Source organism: Tachypleus tridentatus, chromosome 9 (genome assembly GCF_004210375.1).
Source record: "Tachypleus tridentatus isolate NWPU-2018 chromosome 9, ASM421037v1, whole genome shotgun sequence".
NCBI lineage: Eukaryota > Metazoa > Arthropoda > Merostomata > Xiphosura > Limulidae > Tachypleus > Tachypleus tridentatus.
The window spans coordinates 75,331,288-75,353,543 of NC_134833.1; the positions used below are offsets into that span (position 1 = coordinate 75,331,288).

General features: G+C 30.6%; 1 protein-coding gene across 8 annotated transcripts in view; it reads right to left on the reverse strand.

Moving 5' to 3' along the window:
- ath (ATP-dependent RNA helicase DHX33) overlaps positions 1-22,256 on the reverse strand; it is a 57,897-nt gene that overhangs the window by 28,511 nt on the left and 7,130 nt on the right. For 7 of the 8 annotated variants that reach the window (XM_076455111.1, XM_076455113.1, XM_076455108.1 and 4 more), the window contains exons 3-14: positions 17,300-17,350; positions 16,853-16,924; positions 15,614-15,667; positions 12,155-12,210; positions 10,256-10,373; positions 5,712-5,810; positions 4,827-4,912; positions 4,407-4,492; positions 2,923-3,005; positions 2,026-2,123; positions 987-1,085; positions 292-366 (exon numbers count right to left, since the gene is read on the reverse strand). In XM_076455111.1, the coding sequence (XP_076311226.1) occupies positions 292-366; positions 987-1,085; positions 2,026-2,123; positions 2,923-3,005; positions 4,407-4,492; positions 4,827-4,912; positions 5,712-5,810; positions 10,256-10,373; positions 12,155-12,210; positions 15,614-15,667; positions 16,853-16,924; positions 17,300-17,350 (977 nt within the window). Of the gene's footprint in view, positions 1-291; positions 367-986; positions 1,086-2,025; positions 2,124-2,922; positions 3,006-4,406; positions 4,493-4,826; positions 4,913-5,711; positions 5,811-10,255; positions 10,374-12,154; positions 12,211-15,613; positions 15,729-16,852; positions 16,925-17,299; positions 17,351-22,256 lie in introns of those variants that run through there. The other variant, XM_076455116.1, reaches the window with a different exon arrangement.

Below are 22,256 nucleotides of genomic sequence, written 5' to 3' on the forward strand. Positions count from 1 at the left end.
TTCCAGATTAGAGGTGAGTAACCTATGGCTTGCCATTGGTTGAATCTACAGGAAATCTCTCCTCAAATCAGAAACAGTGATAATCCAACCAAGCATAACACGCTCTCCACAATTTACCAGGACACTATAAAGGAACAAAAACACCTACACACACACTGATCTGAAGACGAAAGGCGGAAGACTTTCGAAATGTTGTTTTATACACTTGTGTCTTCACAACAGGCAACTGTCGTCCATTCTACAAAGTTTTCTTTTCCTATCTTTAAAACAACAACAAAAAGAAATAAATACCTCTGAATTTCTGGAATACTATGTTCTTTAAGGCTTTCGTATTCCTGCTTGGTATATAGCCTGTAACAAACTCCACTATAAAGGAATAATAAAAACAATTGTTTTCAATTTGTCTAGAATGCTATCTTCATGATATTATACATAAAAATAGTTTATCAATATTTTACTGTAGTTCCAAAATATGAAATAACATTCTAACAAAGTTAAAGCTTCACTACTTCCATTACATCAAAGTAATTTCATATTTAATTAGAAAATACAGTAATTAACACAATTTGTTAAAACATTTTTTGTTATATGGCAATAACATTTTTTGGCAATATATTTTATAATTTACTTTTCTTCTACAATGACATTTAGTAAAAGTTATTTTACAACCTAATAAAAGAAATATTTAAAATTCTTTTCTCATGACTTTTCTACAATATTTTTTCAGTAAAATTTTATTCCATAATCTACTCAACAATTAGTAATATAGAGTATTTTTACTGTAGTCTCAGTAATTAAAGAGTTATTTTATTACATCTTAGAAAAATAACCTTTCCTAAGGGGTATACATTAAGTATTTAAATTACTGAACAAATGCAGAGAAACTACATTTTTATAAGTTATACAGAACTGAAATACAATTTCTTTTTTATACTTTACAAAGAATACATCTTTTGTTGCATTAAACAGATTATATTTTGACCAACCTCATTTCTCTACCAGCCCTTCCAGCTCGTTGCCATGCTTGTGCCTTTGAAATTTTCTGTACTTTCAAAAGGTCTAAGCCACTTCCTGGATGGTATGTCCTATCAAATTGGTAATAAAACATATTAATGACCACTAAATGATGTTTTAACCTTTTTTTTTTTTATAAGCTTCAGAAAAAAAAGAACAAGGTCTGCAGAAAGTAAAATCCAGAATGTATTTATTCTAAGTGAAAGTAAAAATGAATGTGCATAAATATATCGATCACTCTATGTCTGCCATATCCATTGTCAATAAAGCCTTTCACTCAACACCAGGGCTCTTCAGATTGGTTTAGATGCAATACACACACACACACACACATATCTTATCGAACAGCATGAAAATTAATTGTTACATTGCCAACGTGTAATTTTTATTAATTCTATATGATTATTATTTAAAAATCAGAAATATGGTAAATAAGATTAAACAACTAGATTAAATTCCAAGGTTCAGGCACAGTCATCCTTAAATAACACTTATTAAGCAGAGAGAGTACAACTCGTTTGCAATATCAACTGTTTACTTGGTTGATCTCAACCATTACAACTTTTATAAAATCAATCAGAGGTGAATGTGAAAAACATTTTCAGTAACAAACTGCAGACTCACACCTTCAACCTCCTAATTGCAGTCCAACACATGATGACTATTATGCCACACCCAGCCCTCCATTTACTTGTAAAGTTTGTGTATTTTTAAAAAATTAGCACAAAGATATTCAAGGACTGAATGTACTCAACACTCATAATTTTAAGTTGATAGACTTCAGGGAAGGCAATTAGTCAACAGTATTACTATAAACCTTATCTGACCAAACCGTAGGACTCCATTATTACCCTTATAATGCTCCCATAGCTTCAAAGTGGGGAATATTACTTTATTTTTGCAGTAATGAGACACATATATCCATAACCTGGTTCACAAACCACTATACCACTTACTAATAAAAAAACTACAATAAATTGTTCATTCAACTGTGTTTAAAGAAATTCTTACCTTGCCTTCACCATCCCTGTATCAACTACATACTTAATGCCAGGAATTGTGATTGAAGTTTCAGCAATATTTGTTGAAAAGATAACTTTTCTGGAGCCCTGGAAGCAATAATTACTTTTAAAGCTAAGTTTCTGACAACAGCATAAACAGAATAACTTGAAAAAATAAAAAAGCTAAAAATAGGGAAAAATATATATGCATATAAGTTCTCAGGGAGTAAGAATTGATTTAATACATCTTATATTATGGTGGTATAAAAAAGGAATTTGAATACTTAAAATTAAAGACTAAAGTATATGAATGCCATGACAGGTGCATTCAATTCAGTGCATACCCTATATGATTTTTCTCATTGCATTACAAAAAACTACTAAATGAAATATTGTGAAATGTCATGATAGCTTAACAGATTATGTAGCTTCTATTAATATTTTATTTTTATATGTTTGTTCCTAATATTCATTATTTTTTTTCTTTAGTAATAGAATTAGCACATAATATCATACACCCTTTATTCTCCTGAAGAGGAATATTCAACTCTTTGGGAGCACTCAGGTTTTGAGTCTTTTTTGCAAAATTAATTCTGTTATACTATTTTGTTATTAAATATACAAATTTTAAAATTTAAATCTTTAAAATATAAACATTATCATTATAAAAATTTGATTTCTTCTTTAGTTATGCAGTGTCAATTTTTATACCGACATTTATTATTTCAGCAAATTCATACAAAGGCACTTTAACAATTTTTTTTATATTTCATTCAGTTGATTTCTTTATAAATCTTAAAGTATGATCTCCCAAACACGTTATGGAAAAAACTTATATATTTTTTTAAATACTAATAATTTCATTTTGAATTATTTTATTTCTATTAGGGTATTTTTTTACCATTACCTTTGCAACAGGTTGAAATACTTTTAACTGATGTGCTGATGGTAATGCTGCATAAAGAGGGAAGACAATAAGTGGAGGACAATCTGTAACAATATAAAAAGCACAGCAAAAAACAAATAAGTACCATGAAAATGGTCTGAAACAGTACTAAAACAAACATATACAAGTCTAAGCTAAGGTCTATGAAATTTAAAATACGACATTACGTGCTTGTACATTGTTCTAATTAGTACATTCATTCCACGGTTTTAGAACAAATCAAACACGAGCCAAAATATTGATGCCTAACAAAAGGTACGGATTTTATGAGAACAAATTGTTTTAAGGAAAAATAAACTTGATGTTAATAATAAAGGTCTAATTAATGAAGCAAACTTAAAAAATATATAAACTTGACAGTGAAGGCCTTAGTTATGCAAATTTAAGAAAAATTAACCAAATGGCAAAACCTTTATGCTACTATAAAAAAAAAAAAAAGTTTCAATAAAAGGAAATTGTCCTCTATCAAACCTACTATTTGCTTTTGCCAAAGTTAATAACCACAAAGAAATATTTTAGAGAATTCACATGTAACAAAGATAATTAACCACCTGAAAACTGAAGTTCAAATGCATAAAATTTATCAGTCCCAAAACAAAGAAATTATCATTTGCCTTCAGACTAAAACTATCTTAAGATATGATCTGGGCTGAAATATTCAATTGAAAAAAATTAAACTTTTCTTTCTCTACAAGAATTCACTCTTCAGAAACAAAGAAATGTGATCAAACAAGCTAATTGTTTTCTAACTTCTATGATTTAATGCACTTTGTACTGCATTAATAGAATTAAGTAAACCCTAAGAGAATATTTTAGTTAGGATTTAATCTTAGAAAATGTTTCATAAGCACTATTGTAAAATGAAAGAAAACAGAAATATCTTTAAAATTAACTAACCATTAAAAACTGCTCATTTACTCCAAAATAGCTCCAAGTATCGACTATTAAAAATATTTCTTTGTTCCCTAACTTAACAAATCCAGCCCTGTTATTACTCTTTGTCATTTTAAGAAAGCCTCTTTTCTCATATCAGTACGGTCTGAATATATTTATTTATTTTCCTGACCTTTAACAAATGTTCCAAGCTTAAATATATCAGTCTAAAGTAGTATTTTAATCTGAAAACACAACTTTTAAGGATATTTACCAATACTCATTGGTTCAACTTCTCTAACTATAAACAGCTGAACTTTTAATGCTTTTTGTTTTTAATGGTGTATCTCTTATTACTTACAAATGTACAAGCACAGGAAGACAAAGAATGCTTATTAATGCCCAACAGCAAATATACAGCATGAGTTCACTAATGAAACATTTATTTCTAAATTAAGCTGGTGATATTCTTTTGTGCAATAGATTTGTAAAATATTTTACACTGCAAGTATTAAAATGAAATGATAATCAAAGGTGAAAAAAGGTTTTATAAGTCTGCACTCTTATCTTACCAAATGGTAACTGTGAAGAAGTTTCTCGTACAGCTTTCGCCATTGATTCGATTTCTTCTTGACCGGTACAAAATACAAGAATGTCACTATAAAACAAAATACATTTTGTAAACAAACAATTCCTAAATCCACAAGAGATTTCTAAATTATTTCTAATACAGAGCAGAGAAAAATTAGTGTAGAAAGTGAATGGTCCATCAGTAATTTTAGAGTTAATTTAAAAAAAATGTTTTTTTCTCTACAATTACTAATCTGCATATTAGAAAATATTGTGTAATCTTATTAGCAAACACAGTTTTTTACACATTTTTATCTGCAACTTACATCCAGTTAATTAATAACACACACTCTGTTACTCATACAAGTAATAAATATTAATGTAATTATTGAGAGAGGGAAAGTGAACAAGACTGAGCTCACCCTTCAGGTTCATACTGATGAATCTGAAACACAGTGACAAGAGCAGTGAAAACATAGTCTTCTTGCTCCTTGATTGTGTACATAATCTAAATTAATAAGCAAAAAATAATTATTGTACTACATACAATGAAGGATTAATATTTCTTTACAGTCTGCAAGTCTAATTTTTGCAACTAATATAATAAAAAATCTGAAAAAAGTTGAAAGCATAAAGGGTTTTATTCAATCATGCTTAAATGTAAAATTTAAATATATTTTTTTTTAAATATTGGATGTTAAAAAAAGAACCCTATAAGGGTTAGGTTAGAGTTTCTTAAAATAATTTTTCTGTGGTACATTTTTTTTATACAACTTTACAAGTTCTAACATTTTAAAAGTTGCTTATCCATATTAGAAGTTTTGATTTACGAGTTACACCAGAACTAACAGCCATAAGTTGTATTTGCATACAACAAAAAAAACAACCAGCATATTCTTGTTGAAACATTGATGAAATTTAAACAATAACTGAATCTACAAGTATAGTATGACTGTTAAACGTCAGTACTTTTAATTTAATTTCAGTATCTGATTAACCACGTTTTAAATGCCTTTCTTTTAACCACTGGGTTAAACTAAAGAACTTCTGGAATACGTATAATGAAAAGAATAAATATTTAATTTCTAATTATAATTTATTTAATCAAATCATATATAAGGTATTAAATTAACAATAAATTCATAAAACATCTTCCACAGGAGTTTTTATCTAATCATTTTCCTAAAATAAACATAAAATAACAAAACTACAACAAGTAAATTATATATTAACAAATATATTAAATATATTATTCTAATAACAAAGCATCACATTTTTGTCTCATAAATAAGACATCAGTAAAATACCTGAACAGAGTACTGCCTTCCCTCTAAATAATATACAGGAGCATTGTTGAAATACTGAGAAAAATGGTCCACATCCATTGTTGCTGACATCACAATAATCTAAAAAATATGGAAAAAAATTAAGTTAATAATATACAATTTGTAATCCCTGGGATATAAACATTTTAACAAATACAAAAAACACATAGTAAAATACAATCTCCAAAAATAAACATTTCTCTTCGAAGCTTTTCTGAGCTCAGAGATCAAATGTCACTGTTTTTAATGGATTTGTCATGACAATTTTAAACATAAATTATCTTTTCTATTGTACTTAAAAAACAATTTGCACATTTCCTTTCAATAATAACAGAACAGTATTTGTAATACATTATACCTTAAACTACGACACATTTCTAATATTTCATTCTGTTGAACTAATGATTTTCATGGTTTCTGAAAAGTAAGTGTATAAAAGACAAATATAATGCAAGTTGGAGCACTTAACATATTTAATAAAACATTATCTGATGTAATATTTGTAATCTTATAATAATCTGTATACAATAAGCTATATACAGCCATGTTAAATGATGTTAGTTAATTTTACTTATGTTTTGTGTTTTAAGAAATCTATGAAATCAGTTGAGATGTACCTTTTTACATATATTTGTAATGTGGCTTTTTGTGTTTCTCTAAAGGATAGTGCAGTGAACTCTGGTCTTTAAAAGTAGGATAACAGGTTACTTATTATAAAGTTATAAACTCAGTAGCTAAAACAAACAAAGCACCAGACCTCACTGCATGTTTAAATAAAATAGGTATTTACATGTTAGAAAAACAAAACCACCAGCAGTCTATAAATACAGATATTACACTATAAAAGACAAAAGAGTTATCAGTCTTTAAAAGTTTTAATCTTGGAACTTGATTGGAGTCCAGCTGTGAAGATGTCAAGTTTCCAAGTAATTCAAAGCTAATTGTGTTACTTGAAAAGTGAGTATTATTTCCATTATAGCATCATGTAGTTTACAGAAAGTTTGAAGCCCCAGTGAACAACGTGTGTGTGTGTGTGTGTGTGTGTGTATTATAACTATAAAATATTTTAAACCATAAACCAAAACACATTAGCATGAAATAAAATGCACTGTATATTTTTTAAAAAGGATCCTAGAGTACAACCCACAATGTGGGATTATAAAATGTATCATAGGTTTTGAAGGTGACTGCAGAAGTAAGACATACATTTTGGTGGGGATATTATCCAAAAATAATGAAGCTATTTTAGAAAGTCATTATATACCACAATACCATTAAAATATGTAATCTTTGTTTTAAATTAATAGAAAATAGTTATCCTATTATAGAACTGGAAACAAGAAAATATAGTTCCAAAAACAGAAAAGGTATATTAAATTTCTGTATTTATAATAATTTTATATTTTTCAATAAACAGTTTTTAAACAACCAATAGAAGTTCCAATGGGAGCTAACTATTCAACTTGTGTAGCAAATTTATATTTACACAGTAAAACCTGTCAAAGCTGGAAACTACATAGGGTGGAAACCTGTAAAAGCTGGAAATATCAAAATTTTGCAGCATCATCTTAAGATTCCTCTTATAAAAGGCCCTCTATATGGCAGACCTGCATAACACAGATGAAAAACTATCTTTCACCTACCTCATCTATCAACAAGTAGGATTAGAACCTGAGTAAAGCAGAAAAAATGTTTTTAATTAAAAATTAATTTCTTATTTAATTAATAATTTCTTTAAATATTAATAAATTCTCAGACATTTTGTTACAGTAAGTATTGGCTAGATATATTTTCTTTTTTTTTTCTGCAATCATTATTTTTGCAGTTAAATTAAATTCATTTGTAGAAATATATTTGTCTTTTAAATGTAAAATTCTACTCTTTAAATAATACTCATGGAAAAATAAATTCCTATTTTTCCTAATTTTAAGATTTAGGGAAAATTTTCTTAATACCCTCATTTTTAAAAAAACCTACTAAATACCCTCACATTTTGTTTAAAAGTTGGTTGTTATGATAATTCTAGTGAAATCCAAACTCTGATTGAGAAGATTGATACAGATGATTCTGTGAACATGGAAAGTTTCGTGAATGTTGACAAGAATGTTTTAACAGAAACTGACAAAATTGATTTAAAATCTATAATACAATCACAAGATGGTAACAGTGTAAAAGATTCAGAAGATGAACAAAATGGAAGAGATAGTGAGGAAATAGAAATTCCTACTTCATCTCAAGTATTAAGTTATATTAACACTATCAAATTGTGCACAAAAATGAAGGGTAGAAATGAACTTTATGAAAAGGTTGTAGAATTGGTGTTCTCTTTTAACCGAATGAGAAAGCCCATTAAAAAAAATGAAACAGCTGAAATTGAACACTTTCTTCAAATAAATTTGGTTAAAATTTTATGTACTTGTGTATATTCTAAAGGTCTGTTTTTGTTCTTATTCTAATAAGTATAGCATAAGCAATATAATAACTTTATTCGCAAACATCTTGCTTCCCTTGAGTCAAGCAAGTATAAGGTTCCACTCAAAAATTATATATGATTAAGGAAGTGCATGTTCACTATGTCTAAGCCGGAAAGTTTACTCGGTCCGGTGCAATTCTCCCTTAGACAGGTTTTACTGTATTACTATGAAAGTATATTTAATGAAAACTATGTAAATCCAGATATTTTTACTTTAACTCACAAATATATTGATGATTTAATCAGCATAAATAATTCTGAAATATATAATGCTATTTACATCATTTATCTAACATAATTAGAAATTGAAGTATTTAGATTTAAAAATTAAAGTAATTGATAAAAAGGATATCAACATAAATATTTTTGATAAAAGATTTTAATTTTCCAACTTATGACTTACCCTCCTTACATAGTAATGTGCCATACCCATCTATTATAAACATTATAACTTTGCAGTCATTCAGATATTGTAAAATTTGTAACAAATTACAATATTTTATTAATAATGCTAATATACTGATATGAAAATTAATAATTAATGGATTTAATAAAGAAATTTTACATAACATTTTTAAATTAATTCTGTAATAAATACAAAGAAAGTAACATCAGAAATTCTACTAAAAATTATTTTTAGTTAAAAATATGGTCATTAAGAATTTGGCACTACTTTATGCAGATGTACACATTAAGACAAATATAAAAGCACAACAGTCACAGTAAACTAGCATTTTGCTGATGCCATGTTAATTAGTGCCTCTACCATATTAGGGGCAGGAATGCTAACTTCAAAAGGTAAGTTTTATCTTACTTACCCCCAAATGGTAGTACCTTATTTTCATTTTTTAATTTTTATTTTATTTATTATTTTTCATCTTTTTATGTTTATCTTTTTCTTATTCTTATTTTAAGTTGGGAGAGTAGTCTCCTTCCCACAACAGTCTGCAGGCAGTGAAGGGTGATATAGATGTGGGACGTTGCAGGCTTGAGCACCACATCTCACTCTCCTAATTTTTAATTTTCTTATGCAAGACTAGCAAATTGGAGGTTAAATACTGATAAGATGGTGTATCCCCACCACAATATGGGTCCTACTTCTGCAGTCACCCCCAAAACCTAGGATACGTTTTATAATCCCACATTGTAGCTTGTACTCTAGGATCCTTTTTGAAAAATATGCAGCTTATTTTAGTTCATGTTAATGCATTTTGGTTTATGGCTTAAAAAAGTTTATGGTTATAACATAATTAATCAGAGATTGGGAATTGCTGTTTTTAATGCAGTCCTTCCTCACAATTTTGTTTATTCATTTAACTTCATTTAGATATAATTATTTAATTTCCCTAAAGTATATATGTATGGTTGATATTTCAAAGAAAGTTTCACACTTTAACAAAGATAAGAAGAAATAATTTGTCTTGTCAAAGGGTGTTGTAAAGTATTTGAACCCATCCGTATGGACCCTTGACAATTATTTGAAGTTCAGGTTACAACTATGGTAACCCATGGAGTAATGACAAGTGAATTATTCATTGATATTATTTGTCATAGAAGTAGAGAAAAATAATGTGTCTTGTCAATTGGATTGTAAAGTAATTTAATCAACTTATGTGAACATTTGAAAAGAAAAAGATAATTATTTAGAGTTTTAACTGTAATACCTTATAATGTAAAGAAATTTGATACACATGTTTTGGTTGTTTCAAATATACATTATTTTAAAACAGTGTATTATGTGTTGTCTGTTTATCATTCAAATTTATCAGCAACATAAACTAAAAACCCTGACACAACATATATGGATTATGTTTGAAAATCTCTTCAACATTTCATTCTACTTTAATGTTATACCTATTCAATGCATGTTTAGCTATAAATACTTCCAAGACACAGAAACAGCCTCTTGTTTCTAGACTTCACCAATACATAAAATAGGCTCTTCTTTACCTGACTTAGCATGTTTTTTCAATATTTTTATTATCTGCTTGTAGTACCATTCTATGTCAATTCTTCAAGAAATTTTGTTATACAACTCTATTAAACAACATACCTTAAGAGGATGCAACTTTCTTCTTTTTCTCTGGGTTTGAGCTGACTTAATTATACCAAAGAGGACATCAGTGTGTAAAGTTCGTTCATGAGCTTCATCTAAAATTATTACATTATACCTAGAAAAGAGATGGTTCTTAAATGGAACTGCAAAACAAACTATACCATTCTTAACTTTTAGCAAGTTCCTGTTCTATGTGTTAAAATACAGAAAAACTGAATTTACTATGTGTAAAATGACATTCATCTACAAAACTGAAGTTCAATCAACACGATATGAAGTACATAAAACAAACATAATATTTAAAGCTATACAAATAAAATGAAGTTTACTGAGAAATTGTCTCTGAAAGATAAAGAACAGATTTTCGCTTGTCAAAAACAAACACTTATTTTAAATTTTTACCATTATCATTTACATCTTCTTTATATAATTTTGCGTCTTCTTTTAACACACAAATCTCACTGCCTCAAAGCCACTGTACTTAACACTTTCTAACAGAATGGGTCAAGAAGCATTATCATACCCAATTCTAAACCCCTTAAGAGTGCAAACTTTAATACTATACAAAATAATTTTGGACAAACAAGCTATAAGTGTCAAAGAAAAAGGAAAGCCCACAAATATATTAAAAATGAAATAAATTTTAACTACTACTAAGAGAAACAGACTAAATTCTTAGAATTAGACTTAAACTTTAATAGAATTGAAGACTTGTTTTTATTCTAAAAGGTGATTTTTTTTAATCAATACAATAAGATCATTTGTACAAGATGAACATAATGGTAGTTTAACTTTTATATTTTTGATTTCCATAGGGCAAGGTCAAACAAGACTTCTGACATGCAAGGTAAATGCTCCGTTAAATAAAATAAAGGATTAACCCACTAGCACTTACTAGTAACAACTCAAGATACTATATTATTTCCCTCTCACAAGCAAAAACCTATCCTTGGACCATACCATTTGATGTAAATACAGTGATATCTTAAATTAAACCACCTATTACTCAAATAAAAATAAATTACGAAAAAATGACCTGCACTCACAACATAATCTTTAAAATTATAATTGATAGTTAAATATCTAAAAACTAATTACTAGGCTGCTCTCAATTAAACCCAGACAGATGTTTATCAGTAAATAATGAAAGTATCAATGTAACAATTTAACAAAGTTTTTATAATTAAAATCAAGTAAAATTCTCTTATAATTAGATACTTGATTATCTTAAAATAGAATCCTCCCAAATATGGCTGGAAAGGGTAACATAACTGAAGAAGTTCAAAATTCCCTGATGAAAACAGATTTTAAGCACTTTCTTTATATTTTAAGATTCATCCTCAAATTTATTCAGAAAGAACTGTGTATATTTTATTTCTTCCTCAAACATTTCAGTCATCTTTTATTTACCTTCAAAACTTTAACTGATTTATTAATAACGTTAAACAATAATTCTCAGCATTAAATGACAACAATCATTTCAGTCACTCTTTACAGAAATTTTCTCATCCTCAGGAAATTTCTAACTTTGTGCTTCATGAAACTACACAAAAATAATTCCACTTCACATATCAATGTAATTTATGTGCTTTGTCATTGTGTTGTCTTGGTGTACCTTATGTATCCAGCTTTTGTCATTTTTTGAATAGCAAAACTTGGTATTTAAAATTTTTAATGTCAATAGAATTTTTTAATCAACAATTTTATGTTTCTGACAGCTTATTTTAAGATGTGCACATTTTTACAATATCAAAATAAAAAAAATAAACTTCAATACCTATGATCAGTTTATATATCTTACAAATAATGTTAAATAATTAAATAATCTTATTCTACATATGTAAATGCTTTCTTGTCAATATTTTCAAAATGAAAAAAACAAGAAGTGAAATTTACCTTTTCAACAAAGGATCAGATATAGACTCCCTCAACAACATTCCATCAGTTTGGTACTGAAAAAAGAAAATCCCATTACCTTTGAAAAATGTTTAACCCTAGTCCAAAAATATTCATGACCAAAATACACTCCTTTTTCTAGTCTACCAGTTTAATTTCCAAACATAGAAACAGTTATTATTATTATGGTACATATTTTTCAGACAAATGTTTATAGATGAATCAAAATATTATGACATGCAACTGAAAAAATGTAAGTGTAGATGAGTTAAGAGCAGGAACATATCTTTACCAAAGTTGGATAGTCAAGTGAGAATACTTTATGAAAACAAAAACATGCATGTTATCCTTGTTAGTAGACTTTTTATATATGTTTTGGCCATACAAGGTATTTGGAAAAAGATTTTATCTATTGTAATGCTTGACTTTGAATTATTAACAATATCAGTTTAATATGTGGTCATATAACCCTGTTTTATAAAATTGTAATTTCTAACTGCCTAAGAATTTTATATATATATAATGGAAAGACTAGTACAAAAATTTTGACCATAATGATCTAAAACCACAAGGATTTTGAGACCTTAACTGACTATCAGGTCTCCTATCCTTGATGGGAGAGAACTGGCTGAAGATAAGTTGGTTGTCTATGGGGACAAAAACTTTTAAAAACACTAAAAGGATGGATCATAGTTCAGATTGATGACAACAAACTGTCAATTATTTGTTAAAGAAGTTTTGATATTTACAGGTTTTAAAGATGTGATGGGATAAAATCACAACTGAGAAATAAATATAGTAAGTTTAAAAAAACGTAAGTAGTTAGATCTGCGAGTTCTTTATTTTCTAATAACATTTTTCTTCTTGTTGATAGTGAATGTTTTTTAAACTATTTCCTTTGAAAAACTAGATAAGTATATCTCTAATCCATGAAATCAAGTAACAATACTTAGTACTCATGAACAGTATGGCCTGTAATACATTATTCAAAGGAGAGTCATGATTAAGTGGGTGAAATGTATGGGTTTTTGAATGAGTTATGTAACTGCTTCAGTGAACAAAATCTAGACCAACAGAAAATCAAAAAAGATAAACAGGTAACAACATTATTAATATACAACTTATTCAATTTATATAAATTCTACATTAAATACATTTATAAAAATAGTTTTGTATCTATTTATTTTTGAATGACAACCACAAGCAGGTAGAGAACAAGTACTTTTAAACTTCATTTGTTCCAGGTGACATGCAGATTCAAAATTACTCCAAGTTTATGCAAGTACATACACATGTTCATAATAAAAAATTAAAACAATGCAAAACCAAACAATTTGGAAAATCAAATTCAAAGAAACTCAATGAAATCATAGCTCTGTCTGACATCTAACATACAAAGCATAATGTTTATCTAAAGTGATACAAGAAGGAAGTGTGAAATAGTGTCTAAAGAATGGTGATAAGTTGATAAACTATTAGTATTTGCTTTGCCAAATGCAAGTGAAATTTATACAAAACAAAGAAAGAGATTGCTTATTACATGAAACACCATACAATGCAAAAAAGTGCATCTATTTTGGATTAAATAGAAAACTAAAACATATACATTCACAAAAATAAAACAAATAAATAGCACTGGTATGTTTTTCTATGTTTCTCTAACCTTGTAAACAGCCTTCAACCAGGTCCAGGGCAACAAATGTATACATCATGTAAATAACATAACAATAGCCCAGCCAATCAAACTAACTTTATTTTTTAACTTGTTTCTCTTCTTTACACTTTATTTCCTCATTTTTTCTGTAATCCTAAAGAACACAAACCTGCCTGTTGAAAGTGCTAGTGTTTCATGACATTTCTTTGGACTTGCATGTTATACATTTAATAAAAAAATATTTTGTAAATGTAAATTAATGTAGGATGGTAGTGCCAAAAAAATGTAAACAAAAATACAGGGATAATACAACTATACACAAAAATGAAATAAAAACCCTATAACCCATACAATTTTAAAAGGTGGACCTTTCTTCTTCAGGGACAAACTGTTTGTGTGTAATAAAATTTGATGTGTACTTTTTTTTCTCCTTCACTTTATGCATAATACAGAGGTTGTTTCCCTAAAACAGTAACTGTATAGTGTACAAGCATTGAGTATACTGTGCATTTCAGTTATTTGCAATTAAACAATTATCAGCTGGTAATTTCTGTGAAAAAAAGCCAACATCAAAAGATAATGATAGCATCATTTACACTAGAATTATGATTTGTTTTTAAATTACTTCCAGTTATTACAACTAAGTTATGACACCATGCACTACCCAGAAATACAGATTTGATTTAGGTCTAAGCTGACATTAGTGATAAAGCAATTGTAGAGTTATCTCCACTAAAACAACCATTTCTTGTCATATTGTTAAACTTCTTGGATAGAAAAAACAGTAAACATGAGTGGCAAACATCTTTTAAAGTAAAACTCTGTCATTATTGCTATATATATGTCTGTCTGTCTCTCTCTCTCTCTCTCTCTCTCTCTGTGTGTGTGTGTGTTTACATATTTATGTTATACCTGTCGAATACCTTGGTCATCTCTAGATATATAGAATTTATCAATTCTGATACACATATTGATAGTTTTTCCTTAATTGTTTGAGTTTCTATAAACAGAAAATTTTACTCAGCCTACATTTGTAGTTAAGTAGTAAAAAACTTCTACCTTCACAACGTAAATGAATAGACTAGGTTATTGATACAGAAGCCATACATACTGATAGATCCAATGCAATTTCTATTTTATTTTTGGTAAAAGATATGTGTACACACATATATACTGAATGTAAAGTTTACTCATTTTTATTTTAGGTCAATGGGAGATTGTTATTTGTATTTGTTGTTATACCTAATATCAAACATGAAAGTCATAATGTTTGTCTAATGTGACCAATGATTGTTGTGTTTGTAGCTCTATATGATATCAAACATACAAAGAATAATGTTTGTCTACTGTAGTACAAGAGCTGGTAATTGTTATTGTGTTTCTAGCTGTAAATGATATTAAACATACAAAACATACCGTTTTTCTAATGTAGTACGTGAACTGAAGATTGTATCTATATTGTAGCTATATCTAATATGAAAGGAAAACTTTTTATAGTCTGGTATACAAAAGAACAAAAACTTGCAAAAAACAAAAGAAACATTGATTTCTTAAGTGGTTATGGAAATGTGTTTTGTCTTTAGAGGAGAAACATATGCACCATTACAAATCTTCTGGATCAGAATAAACAATACCATCTTAACTATAATAAAGCAGATAAACAATGCTTAATATTCAGACAAACATCTAACAGTTCTGTCAAAATTAACTCTAATAATTGCTCTAAATACCTATTCTCTAAATCTACTATAAAAACTTTAGTGTATAGGTAAACTCATTAGAAATTATACACATTTAAATCTTACCTTGATCCTTGTTTTTTCTGAAGTCATGTCATCAAATCGAACTGAATAACCTACCTTCAAAAAACATCATGCCATAAATAATATTCAAAATACTTATGATTTCACCTTTGCTAGACTAAAGAGAAAGAATATACTGTGTTTTGTATTAATAAAATAAAAAACAGCACTTCAACTTGATATTACACTTGGCATTTTCAATACAAAATGTACATAAGAATGCAACAACTGTTGCAAATATAAATTTGACATACTAAATCTCAGCTAAAAATAGTTTTTTCAGAAATAACATGAAAGCCAATAAATACAAACCACACATAAAGACAACTTGCACAGAATGCATGTTCTCGGAACGTATACATTTCATTCACGTAATTAAAAGAATATTACCTAATATTTAAACATTCTTTTCCATTTTTTCAGTAAATTTTTGAATATTTTCATCATGTTACATATATGATCAAAGATATTATATTTCACTAACTCTAAAAAATACCTTTCTAGTTCTCGATATCCATTAACTTTCTTAATTCACAATATTCTTGAATGGCAGAAAAAATACAAGAGTAAATACTAAAAATATTTAGCTTTTAAACGTGTTCAAATGCCTCTTCCTTATCACAAAAATGGAGTGGTGTTTGTTTAGAGCTTTGTTACCAGTTGTAGGAGAATAGTTAATACACATAAGATATGAAAGATTGAATTGTATAACAGTATCAGAAACTCTTACTATACATACATAAATATATATTTTCTTTATAGAAACACAGACAAAGAGATACAATATTTTTTCTTTAGTTAATGAAATATTTTCATACACATAACTATGTTAAAAACAAAACCAACTTCCAATTTTGCCACATTCACACATACGATACAAACATATGTTAAAATTAAAGGTATTTCAACATAGTTTGCCAGTACTCTTTTCTCACAAGCCTCAATATCTTTTTTCACTGAAATTCATGTATTGTTAAATAAAAGAAATTCACAAATAAATAACAAATCTGTTTAACAATAAAATAATTAATTGTGACAATACATGTTATACAAGCAGCATTTTTTATTTATTTTTTTATTTTAGATTATCAGTGATCAGTAAAGAATTATACCTCAAAATCAAATTAAAATCATATTAAATACAAAAAACTTATTCCTCTTATCCTTATATTGTGTTTGCTGTAGTTTCAAAATCTTGAGAAACATTTCAATATTTAATATGTATCATACATAAAAACTTACCAAGTCACCAAGAGCTACTCCCATTTCTAGAGACACACGTTCTGCTATTGTTATAGCAGCTACCCTACGAGGCTATATTGTAGGAGAAAATGTTACTTGAACAAGCATTGTATCAATTGAAACTCACAACATCATATGAAATTATGCACATAAATCCATCTGATTTTATTCATATTCCATACAATTAATTATTCTAAGACTAAATTATGCCAAAAGTTCACCACCATGCAAAATAACCAAATATTAGAATTTATTAATAATTTCAGAAATATGAAACAAGTAAATACACCTTTTCAGACTTAAAAAAAAATTGTTTTCTAGATTTTAGTATCAATTTCTATACAAGTATATTTATACACATCACAAATAACAAAAATATATATTAGCACTTCAATTAATTTCTCCAAACTCTACTCAATTAAATTCTTAGTACATGATACGCCTTACCTGTGTGATACCAATCATTCCGTTATTGTGAACACCTGCAGTGTATAAAAACTGAAAGACAAAAACATAGCATATGCATGATTATTCAATGCAAAAAAAAAAAAATGTGCCAACACATTACAGCACAAGATGTAAAGTATGTAGCTATTTGCTTACGTAAACACTTAATAGAAACTAGCTAAATTGACCAATTTCTTATTTGGCAACAAAAAGTTGAATTTTCTAAAGCATACTTCTCATAGAAAACCTATAATGAATTTGTGAACAATTCAATAAATGACATTTGAACTCTAAGTTACTGCATTATATCAAACAGTGCAATCTTCAAGAAGTGTCTAATAGCACCCTAAATATGTACAGTTACATTTGTGCAATGTTCTTAATAGAGCATTATATAATAAGCACAGAAACAATTGGTATATGCAATGTGTTTAAAAAGTTTTTCTCTTTCACTAAATGTACAATAATAAACTACGGTCAGATATCAAAATCACCCCAAACAGAAAGACACAAATTTAACTTAAATCTATACAACAAACTATTAAAATTAAATTAACCATTCCTGCCACATCTTTCCAGAATTAACATTTTTCTAAAGTGAAAATCAATTTCCAATAATACTTAGCTCCACTGACAACAGATATTTCTCAACCTCCATGGTTTCCACTCTTTGTCCATCTAAGCATTGAAAACTCTTGTTCCAGTCTTTTAAAACCCACTCAAGTATCCAGAGCAAATTATAAGTTGCAAAATTCTCTACAAACTTCAATACATCCTCTATCTAGATGTTGTATATAAGTATCTCATTCCAATAATATAATAACTTTTTCGAGACATCAACTGACGTTTAGTGGGGAGGTAGGGCAGGAGAATGTCAGCAGAAGTAAATATTATTGGATATATATTTTCAGTTTAGGAAAATGTTAACCTCCAAAACATATTGACAGTATAACTAAAATCTCACACTGAGAAGGTGGAGAGGCCAGTAAAGGGAATATCCATACAGAAAACATCTATATATATAGATCATGGATGAACCAAGAATGGTACCCGAGTGAGAGTAACTGCATTACATCCAGTATAACTATTCTCTTCACCTGGTAATTATCAAAGGTAGAACAGTACATGAGTAATCTCTATTATAGGAGAGCCCCAACCAGATAACAAAGATTCCATAACTCAGGGTTGAAATTAAACAGTCTTGGTCTTTATATCCCATATTGTTGGCAAGGGCTATTGGACCACAATGTTATATATACATATGTATCAGTTTGTTTGTTATAATTTAAAAAACAAATCAAAAGAAAATTAAATTAAACAAAAATGCTGTACTAATTGAAAAGATCCCAGGATACAAGCTATAATGTGGGATTATAAGATGTACTACAGGTTTCTGAGATCCCAATAAGCCATGGTGGGATGAGCTGACCAGTGGATACTGCAATGTTATCCAAAGACAGACCCAATTCATTTAATTGCGCCTGGATGCGAAGGCCAAAAGGAGTAATGGCAGATAATCTGTTCTGAAAAAGTATGGGCCAATGAGGAAGGAAAATACAACTCCAGATGGGATGCTTTGGTAAGGAAAAAAGTTTCAAAGAACATAGTAAAGACAGTTGCAAATAGCAAAGGTGCAAAGAAGGTTCATGAGATTCTACATATAAGCTCTGAACTGGGGAGGTGCAGAAAGCCCCAGTGCAGAGTCAAAGAATATTGATACAAGATGTTGTCTCTCGAGAAAGGTTTCTCTAATTGACATTTCAAGTCGAATCAGGTGGTCCATGGTGGAGTGCTGTCGTCAGAACCCACACTGGGTGGGCAAGAGAAGGTTGTTTGATTCGAGGAACCAAACAAGATGAGCATTAACCACCCTCTCTAAGGTCTTACAGAGACAGCTCGTCAAAGCAATTGGACAGTAGTTTGAAGAAATCTTGGGATCTTTCCCAGGCTTAGAGAAAGGTAAGATAATAGCCTAGCACCAGGCATTAGGAGATACATTCTCCTGCCAGATCTGGTTAAAAACAATCAGAAAAATAGCAAGAGAAGTAGAAGATAGTTGGTGCAGCATTTCATAGTGCACATCATCAGGTCCAACCGATGTACTACCAGACTGATGAAGGGCCAGTTTCAGTTCCATCAGTGTAAAGGTATGATTATCGTCAAAGAGACAGTTAGTTTGAAAGGAAAGAGGTGAATGCTCTGCCCGAGTCTTGATGGCCAAGAAGGTGGAGGAACAAGCAGAAGTGCTAGATACCTGGCAAAAGCTTTCACCTAGAGTATCGGCAATGCTCTGGACATCAGCTACTTCTTGGCCATCAGAGATTAAGATCAAGAGAGGGACAGAATTGTAGTGCCCACTGACCCTTCGAACCCTGTCCCATATGACCTTGGTACTGGTGGTAGAAGATATGCCAATTGTAAACTTAATCCAAGGTTCCTTCTGGCTTTGATGTCTTACCCACCTAGCATGTGCACGGGCCCGTTGGAAAGTGATGCGGTTTGAAAGTTTGGGATATCTACGGAAAGAATTCCAGGCCAGTTTTTGAGCCTTCCGTGCCACGTGGCAGGCAGGATTCCACCACAAACGAGAATATAATGGAAAGCGTGTCAAGGTTTTAGGAACACACTGAGCAGCTGCTTGTCTAATACAGTCAGTTACTGCTGCCACACAGTCGTCTACTGATGGCTGACTGACGATGGCAGGATCAAGTTCTGCAAGAGCACTGAAAGTGGACCAGTCTGCCTGATCCAGCTTCCACCAAAGCACGTGGGTAGGGTGGCATCGGCCACGGCCAATCTCTCTCAAAAGTATAGGAAAATGATCACTGCCTTGTGGATTATTTTCAACCCTCCATGAAAAATGAGAGAATAATGAAGGGGAGCAAACCGAGAGATCAATAGCACTAAAGGACTGACTAGGTGCGTGAAAATACATGGAAGAACCAGTATTGAAAAGAGAAAGGTTGTGATCAGAGAGCATATGCTTTACAGAGCAACCACTCCTATCAATAACAGCATTTCCCCATAGGGGATAATGTCCATTAAATCCCCCAGCATTAGAAAGGGAGATGGCAACTGTTCAATGAGAGCATCAAGGTCTAATTGATCATATGTCTCTCCAGGTGACAGGTAGAGAGAACAAACAGTGATGGTATGACCAAGAAAACATGGATGGCTACAGCCTCCAAGGGTGTATTGAGTAACAAAGACAGAGTGGGCACACGCTGATCAACCAACAGTGCCACCCTTCCATGTACTCATCCATCACACAGTCTGTCATTTCTGTACAGAGAAAACTGCCAAAAGGTGACTTTATCGTCAGGTTTCAGAAATGTTTCTCGTAAGAAAAAACAAACAGGATGGTAGGAAGCAATCAGTGTTTTGATGTCATCCAGATTAGAACGTAAGCCTTGACAGTTCCATTGTATCAAGGAAGCTATTTTGAATGATCTATAGGCAAATTGGCTGGAGAACCCTTCTGTTTACAACCACGTTTTTTTTCCTTACTGTCCTTACTTGGGGGAGGTCTTTCGACCTCTATGGATCATGCCCTGGGTCAATTGGGCAGGTCTTTGTTGTTAGAAGGGGATTCCAGTGATTGAGGACGTAAACAAATAATTGTTTTGCAACTTGGGGTGGGAGAAAAAGATGTATCTGAAGAAATGCCTGTACCTGGAATCAAAGGATGTGGATATTGGGGTTTGTTGGAATGTATGGGAGGAACAGAGATTGGTATTGATTCATCAACTTTTTTAACCATGGAGGTCAAAAAGCTTTTCATTTGTTTGGAGAATGATTCTCTTGGAGGCACAGAGAGATCTGTCTGCACTCCCACTGTAGTTGTGGAATGATGTGCAGCAGCATATGTCCGAGATGAAGTGGTGGACAGCAATTTCCGAGCCTCAGGATAAGTAATGTTATGAGTCATTTTCAAATGCTGCACCTTTTTTTATTCCAACAATTTAGGACAAGAACAAAAGTAGAAAGGATGAGAACCATTGCAGTTGACATAATGTAGGTACGTTTCACACTCACAGGCATCGTGGTCCTTTGCCACCACAACAAGCACATGTCAGGGAACCACGACATGACGTCTTTGAGTGGCCGAACCTCTGACACTGGAAACATCAAAAAGGGTTTGGAATGTACGGCTGTACCCTGCAATTTAGATACCCTGCTTTAATGGTGGCAGGTGCACGTGGTGATGTAAATGTCAAAACGAGGATATTTGTCGGCAGTGTAACTCCATCTTTTAGTGGAAATGCACCTCACTGCAGAAACCAGTGGAGAAACCAGCAACAATCACTGACTTAGGGGACATTCTTCAAATCCCTCTCAACAGTAACTCCTCATGATGAATTCAAGGTAGCATGAGGGATAACCTCAATAGGTACATCCCCAATTGCCCTTGAATTCAAGAGGAGTTCACTGTGTTGGGATGTGAATGTTTCAACCAATATGTCTCCAGATCAAAGCCTCTTTGCTGACTTTGGAGAGCCAGCAAGTCCCTCCAGTTCCTTCTGAATAAAAAAGGGGGGCATTTGTCCTAAAGGTCTTTCTGAAAGAGAATGTAGGAGGAGAAAATGAGGTAAAACTGGTGATACAGACATTGAAGATTGCTGATAAGAGTCTTCAACACATGGTCCTTTACCTAATGACTGTTTTTTCACTATTTTATTTAAATTTTATTTGGAGGATCCATAGGAAAAAAAAGAAAATTTTGGTGCCCACTGACCCCACACACCATAGAGCCCTATGAGGGGATGCACTACAATGTCAAGCAAGGACACTGCAACAATGCGAGGGTTTCGTGAGCACTATACTCAAACACTAGCATCAGACACAATGTCCACAACTCCTGTTGAGAACATCCAACACTGGTACTTGGTTGACTCTAACTCAAGTGGACCAGCTGATTGACCCAAGGGTGAGCCACCCAAAGGCCATCTGTCTACAG